This window comes from Pleurodeles waltl, chromosome 9, assembly GCF_031143425.1.
Source record: "Pleurodeles waltl isolate 20211129_DDA chromosome 9, aPleWal1.hap1.20221129, whole genome shotgun sequence".
NCBI lineage: Eukaryota > Metazoa > Chordata > Amphibia > Caudata > Salamandridae > Pleurodeles > Pleurodeles waltl.
In genome coordinates, this window is record NC_090448.1 from 715,203,272 (window position 1) to 715,229,499 (window position 26,228).

A 26,228-nucleotide genomic window follows, 5' to 3' on the forward strand; every position below is an offset into this window, starting at 1 on the left:
CTACAATCAGCAGCGAGGAGAGGGAGGTGCTGCAAGCAGACTTGTCTGCAGAGGACCTGGCAGTGGTTTTGTGGGACTTGCAGTCTGGGAGGGCTGCGGGACCCAATGGCTTACCAGTAGAAGTATATAAAGGGATGGTTGACAAGGTAGCTCCACATATGCTGGAAATGTTCCACGAGCGACATGAAACATGTTTTCTACCGATTGATCAATGTACAACTGCAATAGTAGTAATACATAAAAAGGTATAAGCTGTCTACTGACTGCAGCGCTTATAGACCAATATCCTTGCTTAATGTTGAGGCTAAGATGTTAGCATAAATATTGGTGATTAGGCTACGCACAGTTATTACATCATTTATACACCCTGACCAGTTGGGTTTTTATCCCTCATAGAAGCACCCGCCTTAATTTTCGGCACTTGTTTGGTGTGCTCTATGAAACCTCGAGATCGGATCAGATGGTTGTGATGTTCTTTGATGCAAAAATGGTGTTTGATAGCATCGAGTGGAATTCTATGTTTGCCGTGATGACTCGGCAGGGATTTGGCCCCAAGTTCTGTTGATTGGTCCGGCTCCTTTACCAGGAGCCTGTGGCTAGGGTCCGAGTCAATGGGGTGGTTTCCAGAGTCTTTGCATTGCAGAAGGGCAAAAGACAGGGTTGCCCTTTTTTCCCATAAGATATTTGCTTTGGCCCTTGCGGCCTGGATAAGACAGGACCTGCTGGTTCAAGGGGTGAGATGTAGTAGGGGCTGGGACTAGTGCATATCACTTTATGCGGACATCTTGTTTTACTTGGCTGACTCAGCCCACCTAATAAGAAGAATACTGCACATATTTGACCTTTTTGGCATCTACTCAGATTATCAAATCACCGGTTTTTTCTATGTCAGGAAACAATGCACAACTCTCTGGGGAGTGTGTGGCGCTCCTGGTTAGAGAGGGATTCACATATCTTGGGATATATATTAGTCTTGACCTGCAGGATTTTCTGCGTAGAAACCTGTCCCCACAATTGGAGAGGCTGAAAGTAGATGTTTCTCATTGGAGCACGCGTCCATTGTCCCTGATGGGTGGAGCAGCTTTATAAAAGATGTTGACACTGCCACGCCCTGATATAGGTGCTCCAAAACAACCCGTATAGGGTCCCCCACAATTAATTTCAGAAAATAAACCATGAGGTCTTCTCCTTGCTTTGGCAGGGAGGGTCACTGTGTATTGCCCTCTCCAAACTTCAGAGTGGGGTATACAATGGGGGGCTGGTGATTCCAGATATAAACAATTATTATTATTGGGCAACCCAGCTGCTGGTGATTAACGACTGGGTTTTTACCTACATGCAGGAAACGGCGTATAAAATGGACAGAGATACAATGGGTCGAGGTGGCTATGAAGCGATCCTCTACCGGAAGGAAAGGGAGCAAGGACTTCCAGACCACACTCAAACAGTTGTCCAAGTATGGAGGAAGGCGCTGCCCAAAAGTAAGGACTTTTGGGCTGGAAAGGTAGGCTCACCGGCATGAGATCGTTGTGGAGCAGCGACCATCTCCGTGTGGTTGAGGGATTGAAGAGTTTTAGGGGCTGGGAACTAGGTATTGAACACCTGGGAGATGTTTGGAGGGAGCAGACTTTTATTACTTTTGAATCCCTTAGTCAGGAATTCAAGCTTGGACGACTCTGAACGTTATAGGTACTTACAGATGGGACATGCCCTGAGGAGACATATATTAGAAAGGGTAACAGCTCCTGCAGGAGTCACCGCAGGAGGATCGTCTCCAAACGGAACACATCTCAAACAAGGCGATTACCGTTATTTACCTAAAAATGGTCTTTAATTCCCTGATTGATTGACTAAGCTGAGGGAAGCCTGGGCTGAGGACCTGGGCAACCTTGAAGATGAGGAGTGGACGGAAGCAGTTCAGAGCCCACTTGAGAGAGCAATACGCACAAGGTTTAGACTAGTCCAGCTCAAAATATTACATAGATCCTATTACTCAAGGACTCGACTGGCCAAGATTGGTAGGGTGCGCACGTCCACATGCCTTAGGGGGTGTGGGCTGGAAGGCACCTTCTGTCATATCCTCTGGGAGTGCCCAGTAATACAGGAATATTGGAGGGGGATCGTTGAGGTTATATCCCAGTTCTTGTCAATTGAGATCTAGATGCAAAATGGCTCCTATTATCAGTGTCGGGGGAAAGAGTCTTGGACTACAGTCCAGAAAAAATGGTTGTGATTGGCTGCAGGAGTGGCCAAGCAAAACATTTCAAGGGTGTGGTGTAGTGGTGACCCTCCTAGACTCACAGACTGGAAGTCAGACATAGACTATTGCCAGAGAGCTGAAAAGGTGGTTTGTCAAAGTTGAGGCTGCCACAAGAAATGGGATTAGGTGTGGGAGCGTGGCAGACATATAGAGGGCTCTGATGGGGGGAGGGGTGGTACATACCCTTGGGATAGTAGGACAACATGTATTTGCTGATTGCTGATAACTTTTGCAATGAAATACGCTGGCTGTAGAAGCACCATTCCTAATTATGTCAGGTGTCCTGATCTGACTGTCATGGTTTGTATAACTGCGTTACAATATGTCACAAAAAAGATTGTTTAGCCTGTATGATGAGCATGGTTTGGAAAATAATAAAAAATGTTGTTTTTTTTTTAAAGCAGACAGGCTTAACTTGAAGGAAAATGTGTTTTAAGTATTTATGCAGCACTCAAACAGTAATAACGTAAAAATGCAATTCAGGAAAAATCCCACACCTATTTATAAAAATAGAGAAAATGTTAATTAATAATTTGAAACCAGAACGAGAAAACTCCAATCAGTAGAACTGAGTTATGCATTTTTAATTTGTTTATTAAAAACTAGCTCCTAAAAGATCAAAGTGCCACTGTGAGCATCTAGTTGTGTGAGACCGGGGCAAAGTCGAAAGTTATAGCTGATGACGATGGAGCGCAGTTCAGATACAGGTGTTGGACTGGGCCTGGTCTCTGCTTACCTTCAGACTTAGAAGAATTTTGGAAGAAAGATGTCTGAGAAGAAAAAGCTCAGCACAGCAAGACAGTCGGCAGGGTCTGAGGAGGAGTAGTTGTCAGGGAGCCACTGGACAAAGCTGCATGAAGATTCCTTCCTGTGGCCTTAGTCTCTTTTTTGGTAGTTGAAAATCTCCAATGGGACAAAGCTGCAAACTTTCCCTGACGAAGGCTCCAGAAGGCTGGATACTCTTTCCAAGAGGAGGCGCTGAACAAAACTTGCTGACGCAGAGAAGAATATAGCTGGAGCTACCACAAAGTCTGGCTGATAGTGATGCAACTTGGGTGGCTCAATGGACATGTAGGTCCCAGTCTCCTGTCGGTTCGCAGACCACTTTTTGATGGAAAATGTTCTAAGTTTTGGATTTTTGGATGTTTGAGCATCTTTAGCACCGCTTTCAAGGACCAGGACAAGGTAGGCACCACTTGGAGGGCAGGACTCACTTTAGGCAGGGTCCAAGTGCGTGTTCTGTATTGTTGAAGCTTTATAAGCCCCTGTAACTTAGAACAGGAATACAGCCAGATAGTCCTTAGAGTCATTGTGGTAGTACTGAAATCAAACATCAGACAGGCCTCAAGTAGCTGGACAGTTCTCTGAGTGTACAAGGCAGGCTTCAAGCAGCAAGATAGTCCTCTGAAGTACAAGATAGACACTTGGGGGTCCTCTGCGATTCAGGAGTGAACTGAAGAGGTGGTCTGCAGGTCCAATATTTATATCTGTTGCCATTCTTTAAAGTGGGAGAAACCTCTTGGCCTTTCTTAAATCTGGTTCCTGAAATTCCCTGCTTCCCCCGCCAAGGCTCCAAGAGGTCTAGGGTGAAAATTGAGTGGTGTCCAGTTCTTTGTGAATGTGCTGAGGCATCTCTTTTGAAGTATAAGTGAGGCATGGAATAACTCCTCCCACGCATCCTAGCAGGATGGGCTATCCTGCCAACACTTAGTCCCCTCTTTGTCTCACAGGGAGGAATTCACAAAAAGAAACTACCATGCTAATAACTGTCATGTGACACAGGACATAGGCTGTAGACACCACTTTCAAAAAGTGGCATTTTCAAACTTATGACTTAAAATCCGACTATACCATTAAAGAGGGTTTTAAATTACAATTATTTTGACATCACACACGTAATTTCTATCTTTTCCTAATCAAAAGTTAGCACTTATTGAATATAAAAAGGTATCCCAATGTCATCCTTTAAGAGAGAGTTAGGGCTCACAGCAGTGAAAAACAAATGTTAGACAAGTACACCTTAAAAATACATGTCCAGCGTTCTAAATACAATATACCCTGCCTTGTGGGCTGTTTAGGGCCTACCTTAGAGTGGACATATGTGTTTAAAAGGGAGCTTTAGGCATGGAAAAAGGTGTATTTTGCCAGGCAAAATTGGCAGCTTAAAACTGCAAACAAGCTACAATGGCAGAAATGAGACATGTTTTAAGGGGCTACTTAAGTGGGTAGCACAATAAGTGCTGCAAGCCCACTAGTAGTATTTAATTTACAGGCCCTGGGTACAGGTATACTTTACCAGCGACTTATAAGTGAATGAATTAAATATGCCAAATGGGTGTAAGCCAATTTTGCCATGTTTAAAGGACAGAGCACAAGCACTTTAGTACTGATTATCAATAGGAAAGTGCTCAGATTTCTAATGCCAACAAAAGTGAAATTCAGAAAACAGGAGGGGTGAAGGCAAAAGGGTTTGGAGTGTCCCTACAGAGGGTCAAATCCATCAATATGCATCTACAACCACACATGCTACAAAAGGAAAATGTAGATTCATATAAGCCCACTAGCCTCCCCAGAGACAGTGAACTGATACACATCCCTGTAACATTCACATTCATTACTCTCACACATCATGTGCATGGCCACCAAATTCTCACTGATCACCTCGCTATAATTGCACTCACCCTTCTGTACAAAAAACGCTCTAACAATGAAGTTGGTGTCCATGCGCATTTCCAACTGAGGGTTGAGTCACACTACCTTGTGACTCGAAAAGACTTCCTCAAACAAAAATTACTTGCAATATCCGAGCCCAATAGTAGATGAAAGGAGTATGCAGATTATGTAAATCTACAGCACTTCACACTACAAAAAGATGCGTACAGGGTAAGTAACATTTTTCTTTGACATGACCTTGAACTTTACATCAATGTGGACAAGTCTTCACTCTCCCCAATATCTGGAAGCAAGTCTAGATACAATAAAAACAAGGATGTTTGAAAGGGGACGGGATCAAGGATTGTCTATCCAGAAAAAAATTCTCTTCTCTTGTGGGCTGGTTGGTGTCATGTAATTTATTGGTGCCCAAACCCTGATTTCCCATAAGACCTCTGGCAGATGCCTAGTGCCCTTAGACTCCAACTAAGCAATCAAATTCCTTCACAATGTTGGAACAAATGGAAACCTTTTCCATTAGCCAACAGCTGATCTGATCACAGTCACAGGCAATAAAATTGGATGAGATGACCACCTTGTGGAAATGGAGGTAATCATTAATTTGTCCCTGAAGGGCAATGCGCTCATTCTTGTCCTAAACTCCTTCCTTCCTGCAGTACAGTTGACATTGTTTTTTTCTGACAGATAATACAGTTACACAGTATACTGCATAAATAAACATGTGAACAGAAGAACCACTGTTTCATGGCTCATCTTCTGTGCCTTCGGAATTTCAAGGCAAATGAAGTGAACAGGCATCTTGTAGGAGCAACTAGAATGTTTGCTAAATGATAAAAACTTGTCCTTGTCTTTGTTACATTTGGCTTTCCAGGTGTAGACTTTTTTGCCATAGGACAAAATAACAGATGCCCAGACATCAACTCCAGATTTCGAGATCCAAACTCTAAATGTAATGTGCTTTTGATAAATGGGTCGAGTACATATCTTTATTCTCTCCACTCCCAGTGTACACTGTTTAAAGTAATCTTCAGATGAAAACAGGACAAAATACAATGATTTTGATATAACCTAACAGGCCCTGTTAATGATCAGTACTAGATATTGCCAAGGTATCCTGTCTGTTTGCACAAGATGGTGCCATGCAGGCAGGATCTACTGTCCAGGATGTCAACAAAGTCCTCCGACACATTCTTCCATCACTTAACTTGACTGCCTCACTCCCGAGTAGCATGGACATTGACATTTTCAGACGACTTAACGAAAATTCTGAAGGGAACCTTATACCCTTCCACAGTTCCCTTTTATGTTTTTAAGGGGAGGAGGTTCTTTTATGCTGTCCAGAGAAGCAGGCGGATTTCAGAACCTGTCAGGAAGAATGATACTACCTTATCTTTAGTTGGCTGAATTTGGTGTAAGATTTACTGCTTTTAAGGTGCGTTTTGTCCACATATCCTTCTCATTCATATTTATCTGTGATTTCTGTGACTGAAGATTCCATACAAAGTCTAAATATGTTTGCCCCTTACAGAGTAGACCATTTCTTCAATAGAAGCTGTATAGTTTTTTTCCAAATTTTGTCATTCCTTTTCAGCCAATGCACAAAGCGTATCTCCAACATTTGCCATAAAGGGTTGCCTTCTTATTGGCTACCAATTCTGATAGACACTTCTGACAACAGATTCCTCACTTTTTTAATATTCTCCAGGTGTCAGACTGGATCCAGAAACTTTTGAGTAGTACCTCTGTACGCCAGAAGGTGGCGCCACACTGCTCCACACTGATGCTGTTCCCCTCTAGAAATTATGTACTTGGCCCATGAAATTGCCACTCCTGTGCACTAATGTCAGTTTCTTTCTTCTCATACCACTTGATCTGGAGCTTCCTCTTATCTCTTTGAGATCACTTTTTCCAAAACATTTTTTATGTTTTACTGTGCAAGGGAAATGCCCCATCCCAAAATCACAGGTTTATCTAGCCCTTGCAACCTGTTCAAGGCAGGGCTTCCCCTGCCTGTATAATTTGCTCTGGTGTTCATGTGGAGGTATGGGCTCCTGATACCCATCAAGGAGTGTTTTGATGTGCGGTGAATGCCAAATTATTTACCATGACCAGCTGCCCCCCTCGCCCCCTCCAACCCAATATTATAGCTTCAGACCCAGGAGTTTGATTCTAATCTTGTAATACCTCACATACAAGTTCTTAATGCTAACCTTGGGGACCCTCCATCCCACAAGAGGGTTCTTTTAACACCATTAACTGTATCAAATCATGCTTTCTGGTACCTAATGGGATGTATTCTGGAGCAATTACAAACATGTTGGTAGGGTGCTCATCTTGTATATTGCTGCTTTCCTCTTCAGCGGCAGAGGAAGTCTTCTCCACTGGGAGCTTCAGTTTTTAATTCATTAGGTATCCATCCTAGATTGCGGAGCATAAATTCTTTAGAGTATTTTGTGATAAATATCTCTAGGTATTAAAACACCTCCTTCAGACCACTGCACCAAGCAGCCCAGGTTCCTCAGTCCCAGTCTGTGAGCAGGTAATGTAATGGATTTTTGCCAGTTAATCTGTATTCCCCCATGTCTCGCAAAGATATGAGGCATGCCAAGGACCCTAGGGAATGTACCTTCTAGATTACTTAGAGATCTTTCTTTGAACACTGTTGAGCCCAGTAGCTACATTTTATTTGTAACTGTTTTTATGCTGTCCTTTTCTGTGTTTCTTCTTCCTTCAGACTGAGTAACTTGGGCTGCACTGTTTGAACTAATGCCTGTCTGCCTGTTGGTGTGACATCAGATATTTGACTTCCCTATTAATCAATGTATCACTTTGCCAGTATTTTTAAAGACTCTATCCTCCCCAGTGGAGAAGGCATTCCATACTTTAGGAGCTAGGAGTGCCCTGAGATTTTTGACAAGAGCTATGTATATTAGGCAATCTCATTATTTATTTACTAATGATGGTCCTGTTAAACCAGGTAAGCCATTTTACCAAGCAGCCCATATATAAGTGGATTGCCTTGTGTATTTTGCTCTGTTTTCAAATAATGAACAACACTTTTGGCCTGATTTAGATTTTGACAGACAGAGGACTTTTGTGACGGAGTAACTCGTCCATCAAGCCCTTATTCATCCTCTCTATTCTGAGTCGGTCAGACCGTCAGTTTTCCGACAGGGTTGCTCCTCTGGCTCTACTCCCGGAAAACTTACTCCAACAGCCTGACATTAAGTAGGGCCAATAAAGTAAGGAACTCAGACCACCCGCCCTATTTAGAACAGGCGTTCTGCTGTCTTTTTATGTCTCCATCACTGCTAGGTAAAACCTGGTTACCAGACAAAGAACAAAAATAATGGCCCCACCCCACTACCTGCTAGAAAACTCCCTGTTTTTTATAAGTCAGAAACAAACTCCAGCTTTGGGAGTTTGTTTCTGAAAAACAGAAATGCTTGGTGAACAGCGGCCTAACAGATGGCAGTTGTTTTCCGAACGTGTAGTGCCTTCAGAGCAACTGCTGTGACAGAGGTTCCTTTGAAGGCACAAAGCTCAACGCTGGGCAGGCAGTGACCTCTAATTTGACAGACAGGAGTCTGTCAGGGTGGTGAACATAATGTTTTGGCTGCCCGCTAGACTTAAACTAGCTTTCTTGTCTGGTAAGTCAAAGGCCAGTCATCAAGAGAGAAGATAACTAAATTATCAGACGTTTGCAGAATAGCAATATATGGTTTAACTCTGTTGTATTAAGACTTTGCAGCAAAATATCAACAGTACAAAAATTCCCACCTACATCCACTGGCAGGTGGGGAACACAACCAAAATAAAGATATAACTCGGTCAAGATCAAGGGAGGAAGAGTAAAGGCAAATTTGGACGGTAGTGGAATCCGGCGATAGATAGGGTATGTTGGTGACTGATCTTTGCTGTCATTAGTGTATTGTTTAGGGGTCAGTAACCATACCAGTGAGGGTCAAGGTTGACGCGTGGCCCTGTTCTCTCTTCGTGAAGTGGAGTATGTGTAGGTATCGCGGGCAAGACAATTCTCTGAATTCTTGGTAGAGGAAGCATATGCATGGGCCCCATCTTTTATCGAATTGTGGCAATCTGCAATCAATTCCTGAAGTTAGTTTCTCCATGCCCAGTAAACTCCACAGCTTATGAAGCCAGTTTAGTTTGGTACGGAAACGTATCCATACCCCATTTAACCAGTATTGTTTGTTTAGCTGCACAAAGGGCAAGGATGATAGCCCTCCCTTGCAAGGACTTTAGGGGGTAGGTGAGTGCATCAAGGAGCCCTAACAGAACATAGCTAGGGAATCACGGGATAGAAGTGCCATACATCTCATCTATATCCGCTAAGGCCTATTACCAACAATGCTGCACTTTAGGGCAGTGGCAGAGTATATGTGTCAGTGACCCAATTTGGCCACATTGCCTCCAGCACCTATTGTCCCCTCCCGGCTTCCACTTGGCAAGTCTCTCCAGTGTGTAATACCAGTAGTGCATAATCGTTATGAGCAGTAGCGCAGCTGGCAGAGGCTCAAGTGCGGTGGGCAAAATCAGCCCATTCCTTAGGGATAAAGGTCCGTTGTGCTGTGGACAGAGCTGTGCTGCGAGTTAAGGAAGGCGTAAACGTCTGTTTCTTGTCGGAGGGCAGGTGAGGAACCATCATTCAAAAGAGCTGGCGGCTAGCATGTGTTTTAAGGTGGGGTTGTGTGACCCAATGCTTAATGGCTAAGTATTACCAGTGCCCACTGGCAGGGACAATGTATTACGATTGGATGTGGGCAAAGTCCAATATGCTGGCTAAATCAAAGACGTTCCCCACTCTTTTGCAGCCGGCGAGCTGCCATTGGAGGTAAGAAGTGCCCTGGGTGGCAGGGGGAAATCTGGATTGTCAAGTATCGGTATTTGGGGTGAGATTCGCGTGGACAGATTTTTCGAAAGTTTTTTTTTTTTTTTTTCCAAGTGCCCACTGTTGCCTAAGTACCAGGGAGAGACAGATCCCCATTGGCCTGTGTGGTTTATGGAGCCAGGGTATTTGCCAAATAGGTATCCTTGCAATGTCCTGGTCTATGAAGCGCCAGTGCTTCTCTGACATTGGCTGTGACCACTCAACCACGTATCTAAGTTGCGCTGCCTGTTAATGCATCAAGTGAGGTACTCCCAGACCACTCTCCTTCTGAGGCCAGTAAGCTTGTTTCTTCTTTCTTGGCGTCTCAAACGTAATGCTCAATCAATTGTTGCAGTTTTCCCAGGACATGTGCAGGGGGTTTGAGTGGTAGCATCTGCATGACATACAATAACTTTTGCAGTAGAATAATTTTCACTGCTGCCAGTCTCCCCATCCAATTGAGATAGTCCCCCATCCAGCACCGCAAGTTCGACCTTGCTGTGGCCAGTAGCGAGCCATTATTGCGCTCGGCTTTTTTCTCTAGGGTAGCATGGGTCTGCAGGCCCAGGTACGGGATCCCTTGTGTAGCCCACAGGAATGGGAAGAGGCGGTCAAGTTGAGCCACATCCAACTGCAAAACTGGGAGACCCCGCATCATGATTTTCTGGAGATTAACTTTAAAACCAGAGACTCTACTGAAAGTCTCCAATTCTGAGACTAAGGGCCAGATGTAGCAAGCAGTTTTGCCCATTCTGTGTCTATGGGAAAATGTGTTCGTACATATGGCCCTAAATGTGGAAGAGACGATAGGGGGTGGGTGAGTGATATGATAACATTGTCTGCATATAAGGCCATTTTGTGCTGTTTTCCTTCCATCTAGATGCCTGTTATCTGAGGATTGTCCTGTTTCTTGTCCGCCAATGGCTGCATATACAAGTAGAAAAGAAGCTGAGACATGAGGCAGCCCTGTCTAGTGTCTCACATAACAGTAAAGGGGTTCAATTGCACACCATTGATCCTAACTTGCTCCCTTGGGTTAGCATAATTACACCATTCCCATTGCTGAAAATGGGGGCTAAGGTCAAATTTGGCCAATACCCCCTGCAAATACGGCCAATGGACCCAATCAGATGCTTTTTCAGCGTCAACCAGTAGCAGCATTGCAGGTATGCATGCTCGGTGGGATTTGTCTATAAGATGACAGAGACACTTGGTGTTGTCACTGCAGCCTCTTTTGAGGATAAACCCTGCCAGTCGGGGTCAACTAAGCGCTGCATGTAAGGGGCTAGGCAGTCTGCTAGTATGCTAGTGAATATTTTGGTATCCACATTCAGCAAATATATGGGACAATACGAGGCACAGTGTACCAAGTCTTTCCCTGGTATGGGTATCACTGTGATAATGGCCTCTTGTAAAGATGGTCTGTACATCGTAGTATTCAATTGTATTTATTGAAGAAGTATCTGACCCCAACAGGAAAGCGTGCCGCTGACAACACACAGCAATGCTGCCTTCCCTCGAACTCCCATCCAACGTTCTATATACCATCAATAAATATACATTCCAGAGTGACATCACAATTCATATCAACTCGACACATCTCCCCCTAAACAAATTCACCTAACTAATAGAATATAAGTTAATGAGTAAATGACTTCCTATTTACATTAATAAAGCTTAGTATAAACTGATGTCAAAAGCTGAATACTGACAAGAGGTGAACATGATGCATTACATGCATACATAGTCATTGAATATAGATGCAACGCATCCAAAACGCCTCGGCCCGCCTCATCCTCGACGTACCCCGCAACAGCCACATCTCCGCACACCTGAGACACCTGCATTGGCTCCCAGTCAGCAAAAGGATCACCTTCCGTCTTCTCACCCACGCACACAAAGCCCTCCACAACAAGGGACCGGAATACCTCAACAGACGCCTCAGCTTCTACGTCCCCACCCGCCCCCTCCGCTCCGCTGGCCTCGCACTTGCTGCCGTCCCTCGCACCCGCCGCTCCACGGCGGGTGGGAGATCTTTCTCCTTCCTGGCGGCCAAGACCTGGAACTCCCTCCCCACCAGCCTCAGGACCACCCAGGACCACTCCGCTTTCCGGAGACTCCTAAAGACTTGGCTGTTCGAGCAGCGATAACCCCCCCTTTTTTCCCCCCTAGCGCCTTGAGACCCGCACGGGTGAGTAGCGCGCTTTATAAATGTTAATGATTTGATTTGATTTGAATATAGAAGGTTCACATGCATACATAGTAATTGAATTCAGAAGGTTTGTGAATTATTCTGCCAAATCTTTAACTTGTAACACTTCTAGGGATTTTAACCTCTCTTCCAGACTTATCGGCAGCTAGATTTGGGTTACCCTCCCTGGATACATTAGCCTTACCATCATTCCTATTGTTACATAGTTTATTTTGTCATTACTCCAGTATTGGAACTTTCATAGATTCACATGCTTAAATCATTCCCTGTCGTCGAGATGGGAGCCCCCGGTATATTTAACTAAGTAGTGTTGAAATAGATATAATCTAAGGGCCCTAGGCCTCTTAATGTAACAGTCTATCTTAGTAATTTTAAGAAAAAGGACCAAACTTGAGCATCAACCACTCAGACAACACCACCCTCTAGAACCCTCCTGAGAGAAGCTCCAGTACCTCAGATTTTCTACTGCACGTCATGCTAGGGAGTCTCATCAGAGCTCTGCTCTTTCTTCACACTTTTGGATTAGCTTTAAGCTGTTTTTTCTCTGCTAAAAACTTGTTTTGACTGATTGTGGGTAAGGCCTACAGTATGTCTGACAAGAAGAAGGATTTATTCAGAGCTTCCAATACCTGTGGTAAAAAGAGACCACACTCTGAAGACCCTCATCAGAATTGCATATACTGCCTCTATCCAGACCATTCAGCCAAGGACTGTAAGGTTTGTCGTACCTTTTCTTCTAAAACCCTAAAGGATAGAGAAGGCAGATTGTTGATATGGCTGCAAAAACTTAAGCCCAGAGATAATCCAGTCTCGGATTCAGATAGTGATGATTCATCTTTGTCCAAAAAGGTGTCAAAAAGGGCTAGATCAGATACAAGATCTCCTTCGCAGCAATCAAGAAAAGCCCACAAAAGACGCCTCAGGGTCTTACAAGGGCCGCAGCCCCTCTACTTCACCTCATAGATCCTCCAAGAAAGAGGAGAGAGGTCATGCCAGCAGCTCTGAAAGACACAAAAAGTCAACTTCTGTGCCTTTCATAAGGCCCTCATCTGCTACTGGGGCAAAGACTGTACCATCGACGACGGATTCATTGTCAACGAGGGCGTCGGTGAGTGCTTTTTCACCGTCGACGACCACTTCCACCGTTTCAGCGTCTACAGTAGTTTTGGCGACGACATCGTCGACGAGTGTCCCACCATCGACGAGAACAGCGTCGACATCATCGTCGACGGCAGTGACAATGGTGTACGCATTGCCATCGTCGACGGCAGACTCTTCAGTAAGGCTGTCGATGATTAAGATCTCTAGGCGTTCGCCGTCGATGGCTCCACCGTCGAAGAAGGCTATAGCTGTGCCCTCGACGACACCGTCGAAAAGGGAAGAACAGCACACAAACCAGGGAAAACTTACCCCAAAGCATACCTCACCTAGTAAGGTAACCCCTCTCATGCCAGTGCACCTGCTGGAGGGGGATGGAGAGTCCGACAACGAGGGTGTATTTGGAACAGCACATAGCCCCTCACAATTAAATGTCAAATATCAAGAGGACGATGATGAATATGGCGAGACCTATGACCCGCAGTACTATGGAGGGGATCAACCATATCAGGAGGAGGCATAAATACCTAGCTCTTTGCTTTCTGATCTCAGAGCAGTGCTGGCTGACTACAGTAAGAGTTTTCCTCCTCAAGGACAGCAACCTCCTCCGTCACCCGTTTCAGGGGTTACCACCCAACGTCAGAAACCAACCTCTTTGCCACTAGCGAATGTGGCCACCCCGGATGTGACTATACCGCAGGACACTGATGTTTCGGAAGGTGATCAAGAAGAAGGGGAGCTCCTTGACACTCAGTCGGAGTGGGACGAATATATTATTCCTGCTCCTTCTTCTCCTTCTCCGCCGAATGTGGATTCCCCTCCAGATGACATCAGGGGATTCCATAATCTCCTGGAGAGAGCGGCTAAACTATTTGCTCTGCCAATGCCGTCCAAGCAAACAGATTGCTTCTTATATGATTTTAAAGAGCTGTTCCAGAAATCTGTGCGCTCTATACCATTAGTCAACTTCATATGGGAAGAGGGGTTAAAAGTCGGTGCTTCCCCAGACATACAACAAATACAAAGCACCGGAGGATGCCCCAGCATGTCTAACTGGTCACCCTCATCCAAACTCGGTGGTTGCTCAGACAGCACAGAGAAGGTCCAAAAATCCCTCTGCTCCAATTTCCGCACCTCCAGACAAAGAGGGTAGACAGTTGGACAATATTAGAAAGAGGTTCTCGTCAATGGCTAGACTCGTTATAGGAGTGGCTAACTCCCTGGCAGTATTAGCCAGATATGACAGACAACTATGGGCAGAAATCGCCCAGCATATTGACTAGTTGCTGGAAGATGTTAAATCAGAGGCAAAGAAAACATTACATGAGGGAAAGCGTACCTCAGCGGAACTGATAGACTGTTCTATGGATATAGCCACAACTGCGTTTCGTCAGCTTGCAGGTGCAGCTGTCCTTCGGACGCAAGGCTGGCTAAGAGCTAAGTCCTTCCGACCTGAGGTCCAGAATAAAGTTTTAGACCTTCCTTTCGATGGCCAAGCGTTGTTTGGAAAACATATTGATTAGGCTCTGCAATCTGTTAAATCCGACACGGATACGGTGAAATCGTTGGGAACTCTTCAATGTTGGAAACCTTCCTTTCGAGCCTCAAGAGGACGTGGAATGCCTTCATTTATGGGAGGCTACCAGCAATACAGATACTCGACATATCCTTCCTCATTTCAGCTATTCCGTCAATACTACCCACACAGGCAACCGCCACAAGCGGCTTACGGCAGATCTGGCTCTAGGGGACACTCAACTCGCCCTGCTAAAGACTCGGCTCGCAGAGCCTGATACACTCAAGGCTCTGGCGGCATCCGACCCTCCTCCTCTGGTTTTAGGCGGAAAGATATCCTTGTTTTTCAAACAATGGCAAGTCATCACATCAGACAAGTGGGTCCTAAAATTAGTGAAACAGGGCCATACTTTGGAGTTTATCTAAATGCCTCCTCCCAATCCTCCTCGCCGAACTCCATCAAAGTATCTAGAACAGCTCAAGAGGGAAATCAACAAGATGCTCATCAAAGGAGCAATAAAGAAAGTACCTCTATTACAGTGAGGAAGGTTTTTTTATTCCAGGTTCTTTCTCATTCGCAAGAAGTGGAAGGACTGGAGGCCGATCCTCGACCTCAGAGAATTAAACGCCTACTTGAAAAAACAGTCCTTCCGCATGATAAGCCTACAGGATGTCTTCGTGCGACTCAACCAGGGAGATTTTATGTCTACACTAGACCTAAAGGATGCATATTTCCACATCCCCATTCACCCAACCCACAGACAATACCTGAGATTCATGGTAGCCGGAAGCCATTTTCAATTTTGTGTCCTCCCTTTTGGCCTAAAGTCAGCTCCCAGGATATTCACCAATTGCTTAGCGCCAATTGCAGCCTTCCTCAGGAGGAGAAAACATCAGATATTCCCATATCTAGACGATTGGCTGATAAAGGCGAACACCTACGCAGGAGCGCGCAGGTCAACAAGAAAGTGTGTTTCCTTACTCAACAGCTTAGGCCTGACCCTCAACTTGGAAAAGTCCAAACCCCTACCATCACGCAAAATCACCTTTTTAGGAGCAAAACTGGACACTCAATCCACCATGGCATGTCCCACTGTGGAGAGCCAACAAAAGATATTAACTCTAGCAAAGTCAATACAGAGAAGAAAGTGCATTTCAGTTCGCCTTTTCAAATCTCTATTGGGCATGATGTCATCATGCATACCTCTAGTTCCTCTCTGCAGGCTCAAGATGCAGCCCCTGCAAGAGCAGCTCAACTTACAATGACTCCTGATTTTGGGAAGCTTCGAAGATCGGATAAGCGTAACTCCAGCAATAGTCGAAGCTCTGCTGTGGTGGTCTCAGAAGCATTATCTGTCTGTCGGCCTTTTGTTTCTCCATCATGCAGCACCGTAGACTGTCACCACAGACACCGCTCTGGAAGGTTGGGGGGCCATTTTGCAAGACCTTCGAGCAAGTGGCCACTAGACTTGAGGACAATGCACATCAATCTGCTCGAGCTAAAAGCAGTTTATTTGGCTTTACAGGCTTTTCTTCCAAAGATTGCTGGATCAGAGGTGGTAATAAGAACAGACAACACCACTACGATGCATTACCTCAACAAACAGGGAGGCACAAGATCTCTTACCCTCTCCAGGAAAGCTAAATAAATATGGAACTGGGCCTCGCAGCAAGGCATCAGGCTCACAGCGATGCACCTTCCAGGGATAGATAACAAGATAGCGGACTCACTCAGCAGGCACAAATCGAGCTGTCACGAATGGGAACTGGACCAGTCCACAGTAGACCACATCTTTTCCCAGTGAGGAATGCCCAAAATCGACCTATTCGCCAGCAAGTTGAATGCCAAATGCCAGTACTTCGCAAGCTGGCATCACCAAAAGGGATCATGAGGGAATGCGTTTTCCATAGCTTGGTCAGGAATCTTTGCTTACGCCTTTCCTCCAATACCACTGATCCCAAGAGTCCTGACAAAGATGAAGAGAGAAGTTGATGCAATTGTCAGCATTGCTCCTGAGTACAGGGAATTTGCACATTTAAATATTCCATAGGAGTGCAGAGACATTCTGTCCAAGGCTAGAGCAGCTAGCACCAATAAGGCTTACTCTTGTAAGTGGAAAAGATTTTGTTTTTTGGTGTCACCAACAGCAAATTGATCCGCTTTCCTCATCACCGGAGCAAATATTGCCTTATTTACTACATTTAGCGCAAACAGGTCTTGCGCATTCCTTTATAAAGGTGCCCCTAGCAGCGATAGCATCTTACAGGCGTTCAAACTCTTCACCTTTGTTGCATTCCTCTAGATCAATTAAACGGTTTCTGAAAGGGCTTTTCAGAGCATTTCCTCCATTCAGACCTCCTCCTCCCTAGTGGAATCTGAATATCGTTGTAGCTAATGAAGCGCTGATTCATTGAGCTTCTTTAAAATTCCTCTCCTGGAAAGTTGCCTTACTGGTGGCCCTTACATCAGTCGAGTCAGTGAGATACAGGCTCTTTCCATACAAGAGCCGTTTCTACATATCAAACAAGACAGACTACTCTTACGCACTAACCCGCATTTTATCCCGAAGGTCCCTTCAGATTTTCATCTGAACAAGCCCTAAGTTTTCAAAACATTTTTTCCACATCCATCAACTCCTGCAGAGAGAGTTTTGCACTCTTTAGACATTAAAAGATGTGTTAAATTCTATTTGGACAGGACCAAGGGCCAGATGTACCAAACAGTTCTGCCCATTCTGTGTCTATGGGAAAATGTGTTCATGCATATGGCCATGAATCTTTTCACAGGTCTAGTCAGCTGTTTGTGGCTTACAGTGCACCCAAGCGAGGTCAGCCGCTCTCCAAATATGGGTATAGCTAGATGGATCTCCTCAGCTGTGCAATTTGCCATCAAGCAGCGGGCAAGCCACTGCATTCATCTGTCCCTGCACACTCTACGTGGGCAGTTTCTTCCTTAGCAGCGCTGTTTGCTGGGGTACCGCTGCAAGATATTTGTAGAGCAGCGACGTGGAAAAGCTGCCATACGTTTACAAGACATTACTACTTGGAAGCACTATCTCAAGGAGAGGTAGCGGTGGGTCAAGCAGTCCTCAGGAACCTCTTCTGGTGAAGGTGAGCCACCTCTTTCATCCCTCCATCCTAATATCAGGTATGCACATTGTTTATGACTAATAGTTTCGGATTCAGATCCAATGCTTATGATGATTTTAAAAAAATAAAAAAAATAAAAAGGGGGAAGATGGGGAACAGACAGAATGAGATTTGAAATGGTGCTGTATATTAACGTGTTCTATTGCATACATGGCTACAATTTTTCAATGTGCATAGATGCTGCTCGCTACTCTGATTCAAGAGTGTTAATCTATGAAAGTTCCAATACCGGAGTAAGAAAATTAGTTACTTAAATGTAACTGTAGTTCTCCAGTATTGGAATCTTTCATAGATTCACATGCGACCCACCCTCCTCCCCGGAGAAGCTCACTTTCACCTCTCTCTCTCTTTTGTCATGTTATACGCACTTGTGCTCGGAAAATCTGAGATACTGGAGCTTCTCTTAGGAGGGTTCTAGAGGGTGGTGTCGTCTGATTGGTGGATGCTCAAGTTTGGTCCTTTTTCTTAAAATGACTCTGATAGGCTGTTAAATTAAGAGGCCTAGGGCCCTTAGATTATATCTATTTCAACACTACTTAGTTAAATATACCGGGGGCTCCCATCTCAACGACGGGGAATGATTGAAGCATGTGAATCTATGAAAGATTCCAATACTGGAGAACTACAGTTACAGGTAAGTAACTAATTATCTTATCCCTGTACAACCAGTCATTACTGTTATGTACCGTACCTTCATGTGTCAACTGTTCCGCTAGGGAACCCTTGCCTTTGTAAAGTGATACTCTGTTTAAATGCCAGTCCTTGCCACTCTCTAACAAAACCGAATTACAAAACACCTTTACAACTCTTACAGGATCGTAAAACCTGAATTCCCCTTTTTTGTATATCCCTGATTTTTTTTTAATTCTAAGCCTCCTACCTTCACAGGAGTTAATTTACAACGCTATCTTTGATCATCATATTTTTTATACTTCTCTTTTGCTTTATCTAAATTGCGTTTTACTGTATTGGGAGTCCAATCACTTAACCTCACTTTGCCCATCCATTCCCCATTGTCCTTCCTCAATTGAAGTCTTCCCCTCGTGAGTTCGAAGGGACTGAAAACTGTGGACAAACAAGGCATAACTCTATATACCCAGATAGTTTTCCATAGTTGTTCCTCCCAACACTTCCCAGCACGTTTGGCCAGTTGGATACTGTTTTTATGACACTTTTGAAATGCTCCTCTGTGCCAGTCCCAACAGGGTGATAAACAGATATTTTGTTGTGAACAATGGCATTTCTATGCAAATACTTTTCAAAAAATGTGCCTACAAACTGTGGACCATTGTCTGTTATAATACATGTTGGTGTTCCTTCCCTTAAGAATATACGATCTACAAAATTCACTGCCCTGTTAGTATCAGCCTCACAAACTATTTCAATCTCTGGCCACTTATTGAAATGATCATAGCATACCAGTATATATTTGTCCTTGAAGTAGTATGGTGTAGGTCCAACTATATCCAACCTCAACAGCTCTCAAGGCATGTTAGGTGTCTTAATGGGTACCAGAGATGGCTTGTGAGTAATCAGACTCTTTTCAGAATTATTACACAATTCACAATCTCTTATCTTCCTTTTCACTTGACATCAATTCCTGGCCGCCAATAACACTCTTTTACTCTACTTTTGGTTTTCGCAGTACCCAAGTGACCCTCATGACAAATCTCCAATATTCTATCTCTTAGGGATATTGATGGAATCATTCTCCCATTACACAATACAACACCCTCCTCTACAGACAGTTAATTTCTCAATTCCCAGAGTGCACGTGTGTCATCATCTGTTTTGTTTTTGTTAGGCTGTCCACACCGTACCCGTTCACAAATCTTTTGGAAAACCACATCTTTTTCTATGGCTTCTTTCCATTCTCCCTTCGTCACATCACTAACTTCTTCACAAATGTCCACTATGCAGAAGTCTTCATATTTCTCCATCTATTTCCCCATCACAAGGTTGTTCTGTTAGAGGCATGAGACTGAGAAAACATGCTGTTTTGTTTTTAACACAGGGAATATATTTGACAACATAATTGTAATCTAATAGTTTTATGGACATTCATGCAAGATGAGAAGCATTGTATAGACTCTTGCAGGTTAGTACCTTCGTAAGTCGCTTGTGGTCACTGAGTAACTCTACTGGTGACCCACAAATTAAGGATCTGAAATGCTGTAGGCCTCACACACAAGCTTACGCTTCTCCTTCTATCATAGAGTACTTCTATTTAGACGGAGACAAAAAACGTGAAACAAATGCAATGACATACACCCTACCTTGTAAATCAGTCTGAGTAAGTACAGCTCCAAATCCTTTGCTACTCGCGTCTGTGGTGACTACATTCTGCAAACTCGGGTCAAAACCTTTTAAGGGAGGGGCACACGCTGTGTCATTCTTAATAGGCATAAAAGCTTTATTGCATTCATTCGACCACACAAATTCACACTTATCTTTGAGTAGTTGTCTGATGGGAAAAGTCTTAGTTGAAAAATTACGGACGTATTTAGAATAAAACTCCGTTAGACCGGGGAATGCTCTGAAATCTTGTTTGCTGGCAGGGGCATCTTGTATTGCCCTAACTTGGGAAGCCTAAGGCACGATTCTACTACTGCTGATTTCATGCCCTAAATATGAGACCTCAGACCTGGCTAACTTACACTTGCTATATTCCACAGTCAACCCCTTTTCCTTCAGTCTGTCCAACACCGCAAACAAATTAGCATCATGGTCTTCCTTATCTCTTCCCATTATTAAAATGTTGTCTTGGAAGAACAATACATTCTTTAAGTCCTTAAATATTAAGTACATTAGGCGTTAAAACATAGCAGCAGCTGCAGCTGAAGCTAATACAAAGGGAACCCTGACAAATTGGAAGCATCCGAATGGCATAATAAAAGCAGTAAGTCTGCAACTGCTGTCATGAAGTGGGACTTCATGATAGGTAGATTTTAGATCTAAGGTGGTGAACCACTTTTTTCCCTTTGTTTTGATCAAGAATTCCTGAATCTTAGAAAAGGGAAATTGGTCCATCAAGATATTTCTGTTCATATCTCTCAAATCCATGCGAAGGTGTAATTTTCCATTAGCCCATTGCACTACGACCAGCTGTGCGACCCAGTCAGAAGATTCTACAGATTCTGATTCCTGCACTCAGCAGTTTGTCCAGTTCGGATTTCACTTCATCTCTAATGTTTAAGGGAATCTGTCTGACATTATGTACACTCAGTACTGCTTTATCCTTTAATATGATTTTATGTTGGAATCTCTTTAGGCACCCTACTTTATCAGAAAATACTTCAGTAACATCAGATTGTGGTTAATTTGCTTCTTCAGGTCACTTATGGGCAGAACAGGTTCAGAACTGTTGGGATCTAGTACTATCCCACGTTTGCCCTGATCTCACCATCCCAGGACAGATGGTCCTATGTCAGATACATAAAGTTTACAAAACACTTCTCTGCCTTTAAAAACAAAGGGAAGCTTACTGTATCCCAATATATCAATGGTATCACTGGTGACACTCTTGGGAGAAATATCTGGGGGCAAAAGTTCATTCCCTAACATAGGTTTAACTTTCAGGTCCCATATATTTTAATAATCAAGGAATACAGAGAACCAGAATCGGCTGTTAATATTTTAAACCCACCCATAGATATATTTAACATTTGGGTTTAGTTCTCTTTGCCTTCGGTAACACATCATGTTATACATTCAGCACATTCTTATTATGTTTTTTCATCTGCATTACTAGGATGTGCTCCACTGGCTTCCACACTCAAAACACATCTTGGTACTGTCATGTTTGTAACTGAATTGTGAATTTTGACTAGTCATTATCTAGTAATTTTATCGCCCCATTTTTGACCATCCTACAAACTTTTCTAAAATGGCCAGCGACGACACAAGCTGGCCAACGTTATCTCCTAGCTGGGCATTTTATGTCATTGGCAAGGATGTCCCAGTAATCCACATCTGAAACATTTAACATTCTTCGAACTACCCTTGTTATAAGATTTGTCTTTTGGGTCACTGGACACATTTTTCATATGAGTACAATCTTTGTCCTTGTGTTTCTTACTTTGTTTGATGACTTCAACAGCTTTGTGAGGCTTAGTCAACTTGTCCTTGCTATTCTCAGCAAGTACTGCCTGGGTGCATCTGCCTGTGACCTCTGCCCGTTTAACAATGTCAATTATTTCTTCTAGTGGAGATTCGCCCCGTGCCCACAAATTTTCTTGAATAGCTGAATTGGTAGATTGCATGATGAGTTGGTCCTGGATAAGTTAGTCATGTAATGGACCAAAACATCATATAAGTCCCAAATTCTTTAAGATTGTCACATAGTCATCAATAGATTCTCCTTGCTTTTGTTTCCTGTGAAGGAGTTTGTATCAGTTTACCCCTAAACACACTGTTGGGGCAAAATACTTGTCTAATCCCTCTAAAGCATTAACATAAACATTTCCTTGAGGTGATCTTGTCTCTATACGATTGTATATTTTTAAACTAGCAGGATCTAAACAATGTAATAATTTTTTTTTCTTTTCAGGTGTAAATTCTTCTTCGTCATCTAATGTAGATAAGTAGTTTGGGAAATTCTCACTCCATCACTCATCACAATTGTAAAGTGTGCATGTCAATGAGCTGAGCTGTAGCTGAGCGTGGAACATGTAGTGAAATTCCTGATGCAGTACAATAAGCGTGTATTTATTATAAAGAGGCGTGTGTACCACAGTAGTTACTTGGCAACTTCCTTGTGACACGCATATGAAGGAGAGCGTGTCACCGTGGTTACAAGCCTGAATTATAGAGGAAATCCTTGTGGTGTACACAATGAGGCGTGAAGGTTGCCCTGCGTGAGTCACTGAAACGCTGCTGTTGCAACGCAAGTGTGTTGAGGCATGCACGTTGCTATGGAAGCGCAGCGTGCAGCATCTGCGTCACATTGGAGTTGGAGGCAGTGCGCGTTTGAGGCAGTGCATGTGAGAGACTGGTGCATGAGTGCTGCAGACGTTAACTGTTATACGGTGAGAACAAGAGCCGTTAATCACATAATAAAGTTAAAGTACTAACAATGTTTTTCAGTGGAGCCATAAAAATAGGCAAGGATCAAAGTAGTCATTTTCTTGCCGATGACTGGTTCAGACGTTGGTACCACGTTATGGAATCCGCGGTACATGCGAGAAGTAACGCGGAGGTCCGGTGTCTGGGTCAGCTTGTCGCCATAATTTGTAAAGATGGTCTGTACATCGTAATATTCAGTTGTATTTATTGAAGAAGTATCTGACCCCCAACGGGGAAGCGTACAGCAGACAACACACTTCAGTTCTGCATTCTCTCGAACTACCCCCGTAGTTCTATATCCCATCAATAAATATACATTCCAGAGTGACATCATATTTCATATCAATACAACATGTCTCTCATGGTTTCAGTGAGTGTACCTAAGGAACTAAAGGAGTTGTACAAGCAGGTCAGGAGAGGCGCGAGTATGGGTCGAAAGGACTTATAGAAGTCGACAGGAAAGCCATCTTGACCGGGTGCCTTCCCTGGTTGTAACCGGGATGTGGCTGCCAAAAACCTCTGCTGCTTGGATGTCATGATCCATCTGTTCGGCATCCCTGTCTTGGGATAAATTTCACCGGGAGAGTGGTGATGTATTGGATAGCTTCTTCCATATTAAGTGGCTCCACAGTGCACAGTGTGACATAAAAGTTTTCAAATTCTTGTGCAACTACGAGTCTTGGTACTCACTGTTGTGTCTCGATTTCAGATATCCGTTGTCTAAGTTCTTGGGACTGCAGTTTATGGGCTAGGAGACAACCTGCTTTGTACCACCAGCATGAAACTTTTGTTTAACCTCCAATAAGACATATTCAGCCTTGTCTGTGTGTAAAGCTTTGAGCTCCTTAGGTGCTGCCGTAAGTTGAGGCCTCACTTTTCTTCCCTATCTCTATTATGACGTGTTGAAATGGCAATAAAAGTGCCTTGTATGACCACATTGAAGGAGTCCCATATTAATGCAATAGGTGTGTCTCAGGTGTCTTTGTCAGCTAGAAATGCATGCATTGCTGTAGTAATTTCATTTGTAAGAGTTCAGAGTTCAGGTGCCAGGCATTCCACTGTGATGGGCGATATGGGGTGTATATGGTTATGCAGATAAGAAAATGGTCAGTTAGAGCTGCTGTACCCAAGTCTACTCCATCACAGCGGCTGACAAGCACGAGGAGGTCAGGAGAAGATCTATGCGGATGTATGTTTGATGGGATGCAGAAAACAAAGTGTACGCCAAATCCTTGGGGTATTTTGTTAAGCAAATATCCTCAAGGCCCACTTCCTGCATCCACCAAAGGGTGGCCTTAGAGAATGCCTGAGTTTGGCCTATCCTTTAGGCTGATCGGTCCATAAATGTGCCTGGCACTAAGTTAAAGGTTCCACCTATTAGGATGTCAGAGTCCGGGGATGTCAGTACCCTTCCCACAGTGTCTAATAAAAATGGTTCTTGGTGGTCATTGGGGGCATATACCATAGCAACTGTAAATGTGGGGGTATGTAGGGTAAGCCTGAGTGCATTCAATCGGCCAGTCATTTTGGCGTGCGTCTGTAGAATGCATCCTGGGAAATGGGTGGCAAAGAGTATCGCAACTCCAGCATGTTTCTGAGACCCAGAGGAGAAGAACTGGCAGTCAAACCAACAAGATTGCAGGCAGTGCTAGTCCCTCTTTAGGGGGATGGACCTCTTGGAAAAGGCACATATCTCATTTGGCTTCTCTCAGCATAGACAACAGCACCAGCCTCTTCACTGGGGAGTTGAGGCCTCAGACTGTAAGTTTAAGAATTTTGATTGTGAGACTGTGTGGGCCACAAAGCTCCTACGATTGGAAGTGGCCAGTGTGGCAAGGGGGGAGACATGACCTACATTTTCCATGAGGCCCCACCATGATGTCAGCTACATCTAGTGCAGAGAAGGTAGAACCATTGTATAGAGGATTAAGAAAAACAAGGACAACAACATAACAGTAGTACTCCCAATGCTGGGAGATAATATTACTGGTAGACGAGGTTCCATGATCCAGGCGGTCCACCATCTCTGCAACAGGTCTCAAGGGAATCGTGGAGCTCCTCTGAGTGGGTGAGCTTCCTAGTTCAATTACAACAGTGTCACCGGGTCTGCCTGGAGAGCAGAGGCTCAGTTTGTGCCTGTAAGTTAGTGCCTACAGCCCCTATCCGTCGCATCCAGTGAAGACTCAGTCAGTTTCATTCTTCAACGCGCTCCCCTGCCACTGCAGCTGTCGCAGAAAGGCTGCTCGTTCCTTGTGGCTTTTGGATGCTGAAGGTTTGGTCATTGAGGACTTCACATTGCGTTTCTGCCGGTTCGATATTTTTGGTGGATCGAGAGAGCGAACAGGCTTGAGGGCGATGAGTTTTGTCTTCCGAGTTGAGTTCCAGGCACACAATTGCGTATGCCTCCTCCAGTGAGTAGATTGCATAAGTCTCTTGGTTCCACATGAAGAGGAGTCGAAAAGAATGTCCCCATCGTTATCTAATCCCCTTTTTACGTAGGAAAGCCACTACATATCGTTGGAGCGTAAGTGGTGAGAGATCCTGAAATATGCTAAACTTTCAGCCTTTGCGCTGTTGCTAGTGGATGATGGCGTTCAAGTGGCAACGCTCGCCTTGCTTCACTCAGCACGCCCGAGGCTGCCTGTCTTTTTTGCAGTCCTGCAGCAGCTGCCAAGCTCAACTGATTCATTGAGTGTAGACGAAAACCGCTTGCTTGCTGCTCACTCCCAGTGCGATCACAGAACGGCTGCCAACTTGGGTCCCCGGCTGGTGGGACCGCATTCGTGCCATCTGCAGTATCATCCAATCTGATGCAGCCTGGGGCCAAAATTCAGTGCCCGGGGTGCTCAGTAAACGATCTAGAGCATTTTGACGACAACACTGCTCCTATCTTGTCGATGCAAAGTGGCCCACACGCAGCAGAGTTCCACAAAAGAGCTGTTACGCCACCGCCATCTTGGCCAGGACCCCCTCCCATGCAGTATTTTAGAAGTATAGCCATAGATTCACTCATGAACATCTGGACTCAGATTCTAGAGCTGATTCCTAAGTAAATCAGGCTACTTTGTCAAATCTGTTGAGCTAGTTAGTTGTGCTAGTTAGTTTTTCATGTAGGTTCTAGTTGTTTCTCTTTTAGTTTTTTTGTCATGTTTTGAGGGGGTGGGCTTGCTATTCTGTTCTAGCTTTTGAGACTATTAATGAAGATAATATGAAGCAAATGGTAAGCCTTTAAGCCTAATTCTGCATCATAGACTTCTTTAAATTTATAAACAGTTGCACATGTCGTGAGAAATTAATCAAAAGAATTGCAAAGTACCCCAGTTGGGATCCCTGTTTTCCTATCGAAAAGGTACTGGAGCAACTGCCAA

The 26,228-nt window shown here is 44.2% G+C and overlaps 1 protein-coding gene across 3 annotated transcripts in view; it reads left to right on the forward strand.

The window, feature by feature from the left end:
• CCS (copper chaperone for superoxide dismutase) overlaps positions 1-26,228 on the forward strand; it is a 782,455-nt gene that overhangs the window by 543,760 nt on the left and 212,467 nt on the right. For 2 of the 3 annotated variants that reach the window (XM_069207828.1, XM_069207829.1), the window contains exon 7: positions 1,343-1,504. The exons of the other annotated variant lie outside the window; for it this stretch is intronic. In XM_069207828.1, coding sequence (XP_069063929.1) covers positions 1,343-1,504 — 162 coding nt within the window. The remainder of the gene's footprint in view (positions 1-1,342; positions 1,505-26,228) is intronic. 3 annotated transcript variants of the gene reach the window in all.